This window comes from Lepisma saccharinum, chromosome 10, assembly GCF_977018435.1.
Source record: "Lepisma saccharinum chromosome 10, izLepSacc3.1, whole genome shotgun sequence".
Lineage (NCBI taxonomy): Eukaryota > Metazoa > Arthropoda > Insecta > Zygentoma > Lepismatidae > Lepisma > Lepisma saccharinum.
The window spans coordinates 46,976,106-46,991,485 of NC_139238.1; the positions used below are offsets into that span (position 1 = coordinate 46,976,106).

Genomic DNA, 15,380 nt, shown 5'->3' on the forward strand with positions numbered 1-15,380 from the left:
GCGACGCTGGGGCCGCCATTTTGAACAATTATTGTAACGTTTTCATCGTAAAGTGCTATGATACACTGTAGTAATGTCCGTATTAATTCTACAAGCTGCATCTTTCAGTTGTCTTATTTGATTGTCATGGGAAGTCCCAAATAGTTATGGCTTATAACTTTTAATGGTGCGTTTCCGGACATGGGTTCCTTATCTCATATTGGTACTTGAGTCAGTCTCCATCTACCTTGCAAGTTTGAATCATAATCACGGAAACACCCTGTATATTATTATATTTTCTTTCCTATAATACCAACATACCCAGCACTTAGAGAAATAAACAAAACGAAAAACATTGTTAATGCACTAACAAACTTGTTCATGATTTTCTAAATCTCTTTATTGCCACAAATATAAGCAAACTAGAGCTTCTCAACACTGATGAACATGGCCACAAGAATGAAAAGGAGACTGTGTACAAGCATTCCAAGGTATGCTATCTGACTCAAATCATCAACATCGATGACAACGGTGATCAACTCGAATGTAAGGAACTTATATGTTTCCTGCAATGAGTAGAAGAGTCCCAGAAGCTTCCCTCGTTCGCTTTTCACCACCGATCTCACTATGGACGTCGTTAACAAGTCGTTGGTCCAAGTTATAACTGTCACAAGCAGAATTGTTGAGACAACGAAGCTATGAAGCGTCTTCAGGAAAACCTGGAATAAGTACACGACCTCAGAATTCAGTATCAGCTAAAATGCAAAGAAATAAGAGTATTTGAAAACAAAATCTTTAGAATAGTATTCGGACCTGAAAGGGATGAGGGGACAGGTGAATGGAGAAGGTTACATAATTTTGAACTGCATAATTTATATATATATATTCATGTCCAGATATTATTAGAAGAATTAAATCAAAAAGATTTAGGTGGGCTGGCCATGTGGCAGGAATAAGGGAGGAAAGAAGAATTTACAGGATTGTTGTTGGGAAACCTGATGGTAAGAGATCTTTAGTAAGACAAAGACGAAGATGGAGGGATAACGTTGAGATGGAGCTAAAGGAAATCAGTAATGGTGCAAAAGATTGGATTGATATTCCCCAGGATAGGGACAGATGGAAGGCTGTGTTGCTGCAGTCAAAACCTTCGGGTTTAAGAAGTCTAGAGAGTTAGTAGTCAGCAGGTGAATATACTGTGAAGCCGCAAAATGATTCACAGGCGATCCCCCTTGCAACTGCCTTCACGTGGGTATAATAATGAATACAAACGTTGACAAGCGAAATGTTAGACAGAGTAATCCAAAGTAATCCTTACTGTTTCCCAACGCCATGGTTCTTCAGTAAATTTTTCATTTACTTACTATAGATAAATAGAAGGCTCTCCAAGTTTCATTCCTTGGCTGTATCAAGTGTTCAAACATTTTTTGACCAATGACAGCTATCTTCCAGAACTCCCATCATGAAAAATAACTCCTTTATCCACTGGCGTACGCAGGATTTCTTTTGGAGGGGGCTGGAATTATAAAGGTTGATATTGCATGGCTGCGCTTTAGGGTTCGGCGTTACTCAGTACAAAATATTTCGTAATTAACCAGAACTAACTCTCTAGTCTTGTTAAACCAGAAGGATTATAGATGCAGCAACACAAGCCTTCCATCTGTCCTTATCCTGGGCGAGATCAATGCAATCTTTTCCATCCTTAAGGGTTCCCTTAAGTCCATCTCAACGTTATCTCTCCATCTCTTACCATCAGGTTTCCCAACAAGAATCCTGTAAACTCTTCTCTCCTCTCCCATTCCTGCCACATGGCATGCACAGGAATACAAATTATTCAGTTCTAAATTATGTAACCTTCTCCACTCACCTGTCTACTCATCTCCTTTAGGCCCAAATATTTTCGTAAGGATTTTATTATCAAATACCCTCAATTTATGTTTCTCTTTTAATGTAAGGGACCAAGTTTCATATCCATATAACATTACAGGGAAAGTAACTGTTTTGTATATTTTTTGTTCAATGACAAAAATAGTCATCGAGGTCATTTTAAAGTGGTATTGTATTTATCACTTTCATTTTCCAGAGCTTCTTACTGCTTTAATTTTAAAGTTTCGATTTGTCTCAAAATTCGTTGAGGGGTTGTAGGTACTCCAGTGCCTTTACCACCTGCTTCATCATTTTGGCTAAGTGAAATAAACTGATATAGATGAAATGAAACTTGGAGAGTTTTTTCCCCCTTTCTATTCGTGTTCAGTATGTACTTGAGAGAGGGGGAGAGATGTAGGGACAAAAGAACACTAAATACCATATGAACCAAAGTGCATATTTGATCCAAAAGAGATTTAGTTATAGCATTTTTGTTTTTGTTGAGGGATCGTCCGTCACTCTGGCTCACTCTGACGCCGACGTCACTAGAAATAGAGGCCAAAAATAGATAGAAATAAAAAGAAAGAGAATAAGACAGAAATGGAGAGAAAAATAAAGAGAGTGGATGTAATTATAGTGGAGGTGCCCTTTCAGCCGACGCGGGGACCGCCTTTGTGGCAGTGACTCTCTGTTTCCACGTTTACCTACTAAAGAACTTGCAGTCAAACATGGGCAAGAAGCGGCAACAATGAATTCCCTCCTCCACAAAGTAGCCAGCAGGTGAACAGGATTTTGTCAAATTAATCGTTCTGCGCTGTGAATGGACACCGGTTGGTACGATGACTCCACTTTACATAATCATTGTATTATTGTTGGAATAATTTTGCTGTTACGTTGTTAATTCAATATCCGAATGATCACGGAAGTGAGATTATTTTTTCCGGTAAAGTGAAGTGCCCGGATGCAAATCCCTCCTACCCCTCAAGTATTTCGGATCAGTCCCTGATGTACGTATGCTTCACGGGTACCAATCAGAGCATTCTCTGCGCCAGTTTCTGGTTCGGTGGTCAACTGGATGAGTTTAAAAAATGGACCTCTATGATGGGCTAGCATGCGGGCCAACCTGATTTATGGGCAGGCCATGGGCCACTCTGGTTTCCCTTTGGCGCCCCCCGAATCAGAGACCTGCAAGACGTGATTGCTATAGGAAAATAACCTTCTGCCAATATCCTTCGCGCATTTTCCCTACCATCGGTTCAACTTGGGTCATAAGGAAGCATGTTCCACTCTGCCCCTCCCCTCCACACCGTAATACGATGCACAAGAGTCGTGGGTCTGCGCAGGCTCTGTTCCCTATGGTTCTACTGTAACTTCCATGCACTAACCTAAAAGAAAGTGAGAGTACGTGGGCCACGAGACCAGTCTGTTGATAATGTTACTGGGCCGAATGACCGCGACTGAACACCAGGAAAAAGAATTGTGGACCGACCATCTTCGAGCACACACTGTACCCTCGTTTGAAATTGCTCGCTCCTGGCGACTTGTCTCACAAGCTAAGAAAGAGAGTTGAATTTGAATTTTTAGTTTCAAGTTTAAGTCCACTTTATGCACAATAAGGTTAATCGGGACTCGACCTACAGTTGAACGTGGGATGGGATCCGAATCACTCTTGCCTCCATCGGGTATCGAACGCGGGACCCTTGATAACAAGGCGACGACGCTACCACTACGCCATCCGCATCGAATGGCTTCGAATTATAGCTTACATGTTAAAAACCAAAGTTCATTACTTACCAGAGAAAGGTAGAGAAATGTTGATGAAAACAGTAATATTTGAAATTGCACGAGATCGCTGAAGTGCTTAAAGACAATTCTTGTCATCGCCATCTTGATGAAACATGGCACCGCTGCCAGACCAACTGTTGAATAGATGAAGTAGCCTTTGCCGCTGAAATATTCTGCTTTAAGTGTTATGTCTAAAGAAAAATACACAATATTAGTGTTTATAGAAAAAATATTTGTAAGTAATAATCTTAAGAAAATAAAGCATTAAGAAATACAGGGCGATTTAAGTTCAATTGTACAACAAATAATTTTGGACTGCTCTCCACTCCCCCACTCTCACACCGGAGATAGCAGTTTGGGGAAAATGTGCATGAAAAAAAGGAGGTATTGATCTAAGCAAAATTGCAATCCAAGGTTTTTGAATAGAACGATCCGATCAGGAGATCTGTAATTTTAGCACTTAACACTGCGTGAAACTGAATTTTCGGTCTATCAATAATTGCAATATTGATTCATCCACACTCCCAACATCTCGCTAAATGTTTCGCAAAAGCTTAATTTATGATCATTTTGACGCTAAATTTATCCTTACATGTAAAGCTACCACATTCGGTTAGCACACGAATGCATTCTATGCTATGCTGGTACACGTATAATGTGCATAGTTTGGTGTCAAGTACGAGCGGCTAGGGACAGCCATAACAACTTGGAAATACAAGCTAACGGCTGTCTAACCTATCCACGTATGCATATAATAGCTTAAGAAAACAAAATTTAAACTGCCTAACCTATTTATATGCTTATTTCTGCTATTACATGCCTGCGTGGCAGGCAGGTCAGGCTTGGTTCTAGTGTTGCCCACGAGACGAGACTTTGGTCTGTCTCGTCTCGTGGAAATGCTGTGAAATGCTGTCTCGTCTCGAAAATATTCGTTTGTCAAAGGGACACATGATCAATCTCGTCTCGTCTCGAATTTTTAAAAGCCTGTCCCGTCTCGTCCCGTGGGCAACACTACTTGGTTCTGTTAGCTTGTAACAAGTGGTTCGGATCCCACTTTAAACTGTACATTCAGTCCCGATTAGCCTTACCGTGCATAAAGTGTATTTTAAACACCAAGTCAATTAACCAATGCTAGCTTGTGTTTCCAAGTTGCTAAGGCTGTTCCTAGCTGCTCGTATGTCTAGTGCACGTAGTTCTACTGCTGGCCGACTGAGGGTGCGCTGTAAGCTCCATGCCCGCGTGCTATTCTCCGCTCATAGAAGTAGGTAGTTCCGAGTAGCGCCGCTCGCCAGCGCCGCACTAGGTTAATCTATCCCGGGAATCTTCAGAGCAAGACCGCGCATAACGGCAGAGAGAAGGAAAAAGCGAGTGGAGTCACTGCTTCCGCAGAGACTTGTCTTCGTTCGCTAGCTCCAGAGATTCCCGGGACAGAGTTATACTTAAGGGTATGACTGCTCGCACAGTTCTCGAACACCTATCTTGGTCAAGCCTCGCCCTTCGTGTTCTCATGACAGTGTTTTGTAAGGTTAGGCACGTTAAGTTTAGGGCTCCTAGCATTAACACTTGTGCCGTCAGAAGACGAAGGGCAGGATGGAGGCCTGTCACTGTGCGAAAAGTGAGATCCGTCCACATACATAAACGAGGTCTTACTCTTCGCACACTTCCGAAACACCTTTCGTGGTTAAGCCCTTCGACTTCTGACGTAAGCGCGGATTGCTGTCGTTGTTAGGTTAGGCATGTTAAGTTTACGGTTCTTGGCATACAGAAAACAGAGGAGAAAAGAGGGAAAAAATCAGGAAGAATGAAAGAGACAGAGAGAGAGAGAAGAGAAAGAAAGATAGAAAGAAAAGTATGAGAAACAGGGAGGAAGAAAGAGAGAGAGAAGAGAAAGAAAGAAAAGTATGGAGAAACAGGGAGGAAGAAAGAGAGAAACATAGTAAGAAAGAAAAAGGAAAAGAGAGAGAGAAGGAAATGGTAATAAAAAGAGAGAAGGAAATAGAAGGACACAACCACCGAAGCAGTGGGGAAAAAGAGGAAAATAAATAAAAACGGAGAATAGAAAGATTTGATTTTTTTTATTGATTTGGTGTTTTAAGTCCACTTTATGCCCAGTAAGGCTAATCGGAACTGGACCTGCAGTTTAAATGGGATCCGAACCACTGTGCCATGTGCCTCCACCGGGTATCGAACCCTTGATTACAAGGTGACGACGCTACCAATATTTTTTTTTATTGTATCATTCTGATATACAAGTTGTGGGATTACATTGTTGTTTACATAACTGTATTACTGCTATTACAATTTGTATTTCTATCTGGTTAGAACCTTCACATTTTTGTTTCACCTAAATTAAGTATAAAGCACTATTAACAAATTTGCATACCATTTCTTCCTTGTTTGAAGATGAATTTTTTCGTAGTGTTCTTGCAAGAAAATACTGTTTTTTTTTCTGAAAACTGCTCTCGTCCTTATGAAATATATATAATAAGTATTCAGTTAACAACCATTGTACTGCTCGTTGTTTTGTTGGTGGGAAAAAATTGAAATCAGGGAAAACTATATCTGTATCCTTGAACTTTGTTAATGACGTGCGGCATATACGACTGACCATTGTTCTCAATTTGTTCCATGCCGTGGAGGAGTTTCGACACTTCGTTAACCTGTGGGCTACAGAGTCTGGCATGTTGCATGATATACAGTTTGGAGAGTCACTGATTCCATATTGGTATGTCCTATCTCTTGTCACTATAACACGATGGACCACTTTTATACCATATTGATTGACCAGCTTTTGAAAGGTGTTTGGCGGAGACATTTTCCCATATTTGTGGCCAATTATGTGTATAGAAATATTCATGACTATTCATGGTACTGTGACCACTACGCCATTGGGGAGGCCCAAGAATAGAAAAGAAAAGAAAGAGAAAAAGCGGAACAAATAGAGAGAGAAAGAAGGAGAATCCAAGCAGACACACCTTTCCGAAGCAATGACCATCTGAAAATATTAATCCCCTCTGAGACTATCCAAACAAAATTCTCTGGTGACGCTATTGTTTTCATGTAAAAGAAAAAGTTATTAATTTGATTTAATAAATTTTAAAAAAATAAAAAGTTTGGTAAAATACAGTAGGGCCATTCCATTTCATTTCAAATGAAATGGCCCTACTGTATTTTAACAAACTTTTTTTTTATCATACAGATAAGTAACAAATGTGTCACCTTAGAATGGCAAAATCAGCTGAAAAGGACCACATGATAAACGTCCAAAAATAAAATATTTTCCTTTTCTGATGATTTGTTACAGTGTTACAAGCTAAAAAAAGAATACACTATTTGGTGAAAAAATTTACGCAAGGGGAATAATGTAATTTTCAAATCACTATAAGTCAAAAACAAAAATGGTGGAGACTTAAGGTTTCCACTATTTGTTCAAAGCACTTCCACAACCTTATTTATGAAACCCTCTTCAACTCTAAAATTTAAAATCAAAATACAAAAAAATGAAAGTTTTTCAAAGTTCTATTTTTTTTCTAAATGTGAAGAACCACAGGACACGAGTTTTGCTGTGATAATAGACTAACTAATTGCAATGCCATTTCTGCACTAACTTCTAACGTTATGTAGAAAATTCTTTGTAAAAAATTTAAAAAATTCATTTTGACCTTCTTTAGAAATCATTTTCTCAAAAACAGCCATCTCAAAATTTCCGAAAATTGTGCAATATAGTCTTTGGTTACTGTACTTGCAGGAGGTGCAATCAGACCTTGCAATGTTTCTGTGTAACCGAGGATAATTTTTTAAAAAATGTCCTCCATGTTCCATTTTCTTTTTTGGATATGTACTCTAAAATATGTTACACTGGCAACGCTGTTTCTCACTGCTGCTTATCAGGAAACCTGTAGAGCATCAAATAGTGTATTATTGCTAACATTTTGTGCGTGTATGCACGCTCGCACATCATTTCGACCAAACCTTGTCGCATCATAATTTTTAAAAATATTAATAATTTAATAACTTATTTATATATCCTCATGGTGTGGTTTGGCAGGAAATGGTTTAACAAGACACCAAATAAGTTTTTAATCCGCCAATTCTGCTGCCACCTTCGGTGGCAACTAAATATTATATTTCTTTAAGAGCGTAGTTTTCCTGACGACGTGTTTCAAACAAGCATCTTCCGGTTACCAACCAGTTTAAATCGGCGTTAGCGTCCAATTTTTCGAGAACATACATAACTCTCATTCGTTGATGACGAGCGGAATGTATGAGCTCGAAACATTGGAAGAGAACGCCGACTTAACCTCATTGGTAACCCGGGAATACTTGTTTCAACAGGCAGATTGTTAGACTTGATTCACATCTACGCTCATGTAACGCTCAGATCACCCTCCGATCACGGTCCGGTCAAATATATTGTTGAATTATTTTTAAATAGAAGCATTCACACCTAGCGGTCAGGTGAAAGCTCGCTCCAATCACGCTCAGCTCGCGGTCCGGTGACGATCAAGTGGAAATAATATTTGACTGGAGCGTGAGCGGGGCGGAGCTTGACTGGGCCGAAGCTTTATCGTTGATGTGAACGTGTAACGCTCAACCCACGGTTCAATAGCAGCTTCAGCCCCTTTGCAAAGGACACGCAGCCCAGTTTGGTGCTTAAAAGATAAGTAAAACAAATTTAAGAAAGAAAGACGTGGCTGAAATACAGTGAAAGGTTAGTACAGATAAAATTGATTGATGAGGCAATATGCAAAAAATCCCAAAATATTTTCTTTTCCATTTTGTTTGTAAAATAACGGCCAAAACATGAGCTTCATGAACCCGAGCAAAACAAATTTAAAAAAGAACTGACTGAAACAAGCCGATACAATTACATCCAATGAAAAAATTCAATGAGGAACGAAGCGCAAATATGATCCATGAGTACTATAGCTCTTTTCAGTTCTTACGGCGGGCGCTCTAGAAGCTAGCAGGGGAAGTGGGGAGCGGGGAAACGACCTATCCAGCGCAACGAGACAGGCCGGTTAGAGAGAGAGACTGCAGCGTTGCCAGAGTAGCGGGAAAGGTGAGTTGAAATCTTGAAATACAGACGTCTCATTGTTCGCGTATGGCCTCAGTATGCGTATTATCCCCATCTTGTTGTCAGTAGAATACTGATAAGTGTATGATATCAAGTGTATCATTGACAAGAGACCGAAAAACAATTGGTTTACAAAAACAGAGACATGTCAGGTGTATGGTATCGGCTCTCTCCATCAGAAATCATCTACCGTCGTTGCTCTTTTTGTACTTGAACCCCATAGACTTCAGAATTCTCCACAACGACGATACTCCCCACTGAAAGCTTATTTGTGTTTGCAAATCAACGCGTAACTTGTTCAGTGTTGGATATTCACCCTTTACATAATACCCGAGGATAATTTTTATTATTATGTCTTTATCGCAACCGTTGATTACCTTTGTGATACTGTTCCTTTTGATTAGTTTGCGCGGTGATTCGAATGACCTGGAACCCGACGCCTCAAGACTGTCTTTTCCTTCCCTAACAATACGCTGCACAGTTAGCGTAATCACTCCACAAGCTTCCGACACTCTCTGTTGCACTTTGTGCACACTTACCAAGAGACCACTATTTTCTGCTTCCTTTTGAAAATATTCATGAACCCTACTGATTATTTTCCTGCCTTGGCTACGAACTACCTCCTTCCTCTTCGCCATCGTACGATACTTACTGCGTTGATAAACACAAAGTTCCCAATGGAACAACGAGAATACAAATTAACGTCACATCACATACACGTTTATCGACGAAACAATGCAGTCAGGCAATACAGGACGCGACAACAATTACTCCCACGCATGTTATTCCTACATCCCGCTCATAACAAACAGGAATCAACACTGGGGCAAAACACCATCAGCAGCGCGACGAATTGGCAACACAGCAACGTGCAGATTGAGGTTAGAGCTGCAGCTTCTTCCCGCGACTGCGTAACTCTCGGCTCCACCGCTAGGTGGTCTGTTCTCTGGTTGGTCAGCGGCATGTTCTCCGCTCCCCACTTCCCCTGCCAGCTTCTGGAGCGCCCGCCGTAAGAACTGAAAAGAGCTCTAATTGTTACGATCTATTTCCAACCTGTTGTATCAATTAAAATCCTTAGATCAAGAAGCTAACTTATTGAGGGTTATATTTTCCCAGACAACCGAATTGTCATATTTAGAGACAGAAGATGTTGGTCAATCCTCTGCCATGAGAAAAAAACTTGTTCTTCGTTTACGGAAAACGATACAAAATTACACCTCCCACATTTTTTTGAGCGAGGAAACCCTTCACACGATGTGCATAACAATTGGCTCCTTGAAACTAGGCTTACAACCTGATATGTATTTGTATTTGTCACGTGGTGTGTCGGAAACTTTCGAATAAAATAAAAGGTGAACAATGTCGATATGAAACAATGAGCCCGAAAATGTTCGTGCTAAAACTAGACCGATCTTATTGACATTTGTAGTTTTGCACATTGTAGGTGCAAATAAACGTCTGCCGCTTTCATAGAAAAAGTACATCAATAAACTGTATTATATTCATAATTGCCGACCTCCGTGGCTGAGAGGTTAGCGCACTACGACGCCAGGTGTCACGGGTTCGAATCATTGTCTGGGCATGGATGTTCATTGTGATGTCCCTTCATCAATTTTATCATATCACCACTCATACTCATATTCACGGTAAACCCAAACTGGCAGAAAAGCGAAGTAAAACCAACCAAATCAATCAATATCCTCTTTTGCAATTATTTCTCTTCTTTGCCATCTTCTTCTATCACCAAGTCCGTCGTTTAAAATGTCTAAAACCGTGTAGTTAGTACAATCTGAAGGCTCTTTATACCAGAAAACTCGGTGTACTCTGTCAAGAAAGCAACAGCAGACTGACGATGATCGTACCTTGACCGGAGCGAAGCTTGAAAGCTAGTGTGGATACTCCATCAGCGTGAGTGGACCGTGACCTGAGCGTTGGTTAAGTGTAGATGTGAATCAAGCGTAAGAGTACAAAATGGTAAATTTTACGGTACCTTCTAACTACGAGAATCGTCATCTACTTTCTATTCTATCTCTAACCTTACCCTTCAATGACGTCCTGAAAGTGAAATTTGGAAAGTGAAGTATCCAGTGGACAAGAAACAGCATTATGGCATCCTTTTGAAATACATATAATAAAAGCTCGTGCGATGAAGCGTCGCTTTGTCTCCGGAGACACGCTGAAATACATAAACAAACATTCTGTAATAAACATGTTAGTGGGGGAGTGCTCTCGTGTGCACATATGGACTGCAGAGCGAGAAGCGCTGCTGTAGAGTTGTAAGGGAGAATTCACACCAAAGCGATAAACGACACGTGTCACTTGAGAATTTCACCAATCGAACGCAGGATTCTGCAACCTGCCATACCGTCACGGTGCGAAACGTTGCTGCTGATTGGCTCGTTCTCAAGGCACGTCGATTCGGTCTTAAAGCTCCCTTAGGCCAGCCGCACACCGGATCCGACCAACACCATCTTGAGGTTCAGGCCACAGCGCTCAGTCAAGACGTCATCATCTGGAGGCGATCGTCTTAACGCTGTAAACCCCTTGTCGTAATTTTACCGTAGATAATTAAGGTATATTTATTTCTTTTATGAAGTTAAATTTTGACATTTACCCTCCCGACGAATATAGAAGAAAAATGTATAATATTGAATATTTACACCAAAATTTTCATTCAGGCCACCACAAAAATTCCTACCATAGCACAAAGAAAGAGTTGATAACCGTTAGAAACTTCCTGGCGGAAAGATTTAAACATTGTATATCTTTGAAAAATATTATCGGGAATATTTGTCAGCTACAGTAAAACTCGTAACTGCTTTTGTATGAACTTTTGTATGTAAAATCAATTGATTAAATAAAAAAAGCCATGTTAGGTTGACCGTAACCTTTCCAAGTTACCTAATTAATTAAATTGTCTTTAATTCTAACCAAAATTAATCATCCAGATAAAGTAGATATTCTGCTTAGCTATACAATCCCAATACAAAAGCTTAATATCTATATCCTTGCAGCAAAAGCGAAACAAATTGGTACAAGGGCAATGTTACATATCTGTAAAGACTAAACCTAAATCATTTGTCATATTGTAATGTCGATCCTATTGACTTTATTGAACGAGAGATAATATACAAATTGAATATTTTCATTGTCGTTAGTAAGATCTGTGACAATAACTTAAGAGTTTCATTGAAAAGAAGCAGATTAATATTTCGATCTAGGCGTTCACTTGGGATATAAACATTTGGAATATTTCCTTACACTGTTTTTACATTCTGTTAATAACATCGTGAAGAATGTTAATAAATTATGAAACACTAAACATTATCATTGATTTGATAATCAAAGTTACGAACATTGAAGCTTCACAAAGACAAAAAATAAAAAGCAGTTCATATGAAACAGTATTATAAAATTTAATACATTTGTAGTTCATATTAACATAGCTAGGTAACAAAATGCTTTCTGTGTGAAAACATTTGTATTTGAAACATAAGTAATATATTCTTGGATAGTATTTCACACGAATATTTCATCGAAGTTCTTGTTACACATCGCACCCTTGTATTTGAATGTACAACATATCTTCCGATTAGTATAAAGAACCATAAAGCGGGATAAAATAAGAATGTAAATGTACACATGTATCAACTTTACACCGTTGTATAGCGCTCTTTCAATAAGCATATTTTGAAACTGAAAATTTGTGTAAATAATATAAAAATTTTATCGAATGCTTGCATAAAATTTTCACTAACCAATTGCTTTAGTAGACACGAACGTAATATTTTAAACGTTGGCTAAATCTTGAAACAAATTAATTTGCAATCATAAACAATAATATTAACGTTAACCACCGTTTGTAATTCAGGGTAAATTATTTGATATTTCTAAAAACAATTGTTGACAAGAGATAAAACATGACCACATTTAAGATTATATTAGATGCCTATTCCGTACACATGAAATGTTTACGTCATGAACTATAACTCTTATTTATTTATGAGTATAAAACCTTTGTTACTTAACTTGTATATTTTCGTAGGGACCGAATCACATGGAATTGCCCTAAACATTTCTCATAACATCTTGAAGAAATGTGAACGTTACTCTTACCTTTTTCATCAAAATTGCCTCTGTAATTGAGCACACAACACTTATACACCATACCTCTTGCACATTTAAGCATATTTACAAGTCATGTAAATTCGATTACAGTTCCTAAATTTGCATTACAATTCCATATTCACTAAAAAGGTCCATCATTGATTCCGAAGAAGCAAATCAGACATGGCGGCTATCTCGTCTCCAGTTGATGACGATTAGTCACGTGACCGGAGCAAGCCATGAGGCTTTCAGATTGAGAAGGTAATGATCCGACACGACACGACGTGACGCAACACGACACGTCATTTTATTTGCTAGCTAAATTGTGATTGCAGATTTCGTCCATGTACGCAATAGGTCTAGGTCTGTCCTTTAAAATTTGGGAAGCGGGTAACGATGCATTTTAAGAATATCAGTTTACAGTATAATCAATGTATCAATGTGTATATAGAATTGATGTATCTGTCTATACGTTGTGAATTGAATAGCTATATTTCTAGCAAATAATAGGTTAGAAAATACGATATTAACCATATAATGTAACATTCAATTTAATTGCTGGCTTCAAATTGGCCCCGTTTCCGGTCTGTGGTTAGATGTTTGCATCTGAAGAGAATGGATTCACGCATGCGCAGAGCGTTTTGCCGCAAACTGCTACTCGCGAGACTAAATTCCATGGACTTTCGTGTTGTATTTTCTTTGTCGCAAACCTTCGCAACGTCAGCGCCAGGTGACTCGAGTCAAATGCTTCGTCCAGTGTGCGGCCGTCCATAAGAGCCTCGTGTTAAATAGTGACTTTTACGGTCCCTTCCTCCTAGGTTAGGGGCTTCCAAGCTTTTCCATATTGAGTCCTGCTGTTGGTTGAGGGCTGTACACATTTTACTTACACTAAAAATAATGTCTCATAATTATATAAAAATATGTATAAGTAAATATAAGTCACATAAAGCACTTTCATAAGCTGGATGTGTACCGAGGGCCGTAGTTTGGACACCTTTTCTATATTATCTATAAATAATAGGATGTATTGAATTCACTAACTGTAAGTGGGCTTTCCGTTTCCCTTCATTGATAACCATCTAAAATTAACATTAAATGTCATTAACTTTTTAATGGATCTCTTTTATTAAGTATGACAATATGACACACTTCAAATAAATTTTTGTATTTGAGAGGTGTAAGGGGGTGACATTACGTGAAGGCACTCATCCACGTAGTAACCCTGTAACTGTACTCTTTCGGGCCAACGAGGCTCTGGCGCCTACACTCACAGCCAGAATAATCCTCTATGAGTTTCGTGTTGTGTTTTATAGTAGGGAAGAGCGGGATCAATTGAAATTTTTTTGACAAATGGTGCTTTCTGTCTCAAAGTATTGACATTTGGAACTTGAAAAATTAGCATTCAAACACTTCAATATGTTGTTGTTTATATTATGCAGTTAGGATCCCACTAACTTTAACATGCTAAATATTTTTAATACTTTAAATATGTAACAATTCACCCTTTCTCGGGGGCAAATGTAACATGTGAAGTGTACCTAAATTTTCCAGAAATACAAAATGTTTTTGTCACTAACGGCTAAGCACGTCTTTACCAACGTGCATCTCTCATGAGAATTAATTGCTCTTTTCTTCCCCGATTGCGCAGTGGTCGCGTCGTCACCTTGTAATCAAGGTGTCCCGGGTTCGATACCCAGTGGCTCGAATCCCACTTTAAACTGTAGGGTAAGTTCTGATTAGCCTTACTGTGCATAAAGTACACTTAAAACTCCATCTCAAACAATCAATCAATTCATTCATCCAATCTGTTTGTTTTCCTATGGTACGACTATCTTGTCAGGCTTAGGGGTTGTTGATATATCTGTTTCATCGACATTGTATACGTCCTGAGGTTCGAACTATGTTGCTCCAAAAATTTCGATAAATTTTCAAAATTTACAGCAGGCGCTATGGATGTTGACTTATTGCTAAACTGGGGTTTATCTTTATAAATGAGTAAACAAGTCTGCAACAGCAAATTGACCATCTTCCCAGGACTCAAGAAATTTTCACGGATTTGATTTTGGACATTAGTAAGCTGACTGACTTCTTTTGGAGTAAGCCCATAAAATATATTTCCACATGACTTTATGCACTCAGTTAACTGGGTCTCCATGTATGTGAGAACACTTTATTGTGCGATTTATGACCCATTTTGTGAAGGACCTCGTTCGATTGTTCTTTCTCTGTCTCACCATTCTGAAGCAAATAGAATGTAATATTTCAGGATGTTTGTACCATGTTTCATATTACAATACAAGCGAATATTTTAAATGGGAAATGTATAAGGGACAATTGTAATAGTGTTACAACTTCCCCAATTAAAAGTGTTACATTTGCCTCAACCTGACTCCATAGTCTTCGAGCTACTAACCACAACACCAGAAATTTATCACAACTATCTTAAAAAATACATCAAATATTGGGTATTGCAAAGATAAATGAAAACATTTAGCAGACGACATCGAGAAACCAATGTTAGAAAATTAAAGAGTGCTTTTAGGTTTTTCCTGACATGTTCAAATTTTGA

General features: G+C 38.8%; 1 protein-coding gene across 4 annotated transcripts in view; it reads right to left on the reverse strand.

Moving 5' to 3' along the window:
• Positions 1 to 388: 388 nt before the first annotated feature.
• The window catches only part of LOC145994346 (uncharacterized), a 55,650-nt gene continuing 40,658 nt past the window's right edge, over positions 389 to 15,380 (reverse strand). For all 4 annotated transcript variants that reach the window (XM_083130466.1, XM_083130467.1, XM_083130464.1 and 1 more), the window contains 3 exons: positions 10,746 to 10,880; positions 3,637 to 3,818; positions 389 to 698 (listed from right to left, as the gene is read on the reverse strand). In XM_083130466.1, coding sequence (XP_082986592.1) covers positions 402 to 698; positions 3,637 to 3,818; positions 10,746 to 10,880 — 614 coding nt within the window. In that variant the 3' untranslated portion in view covers positions 389 to 401. The remainder of the gene's footprint in view (positions 699 to 3,636; positions 3,819 to 10,745; positions 10,881 to 15,380) is intronic.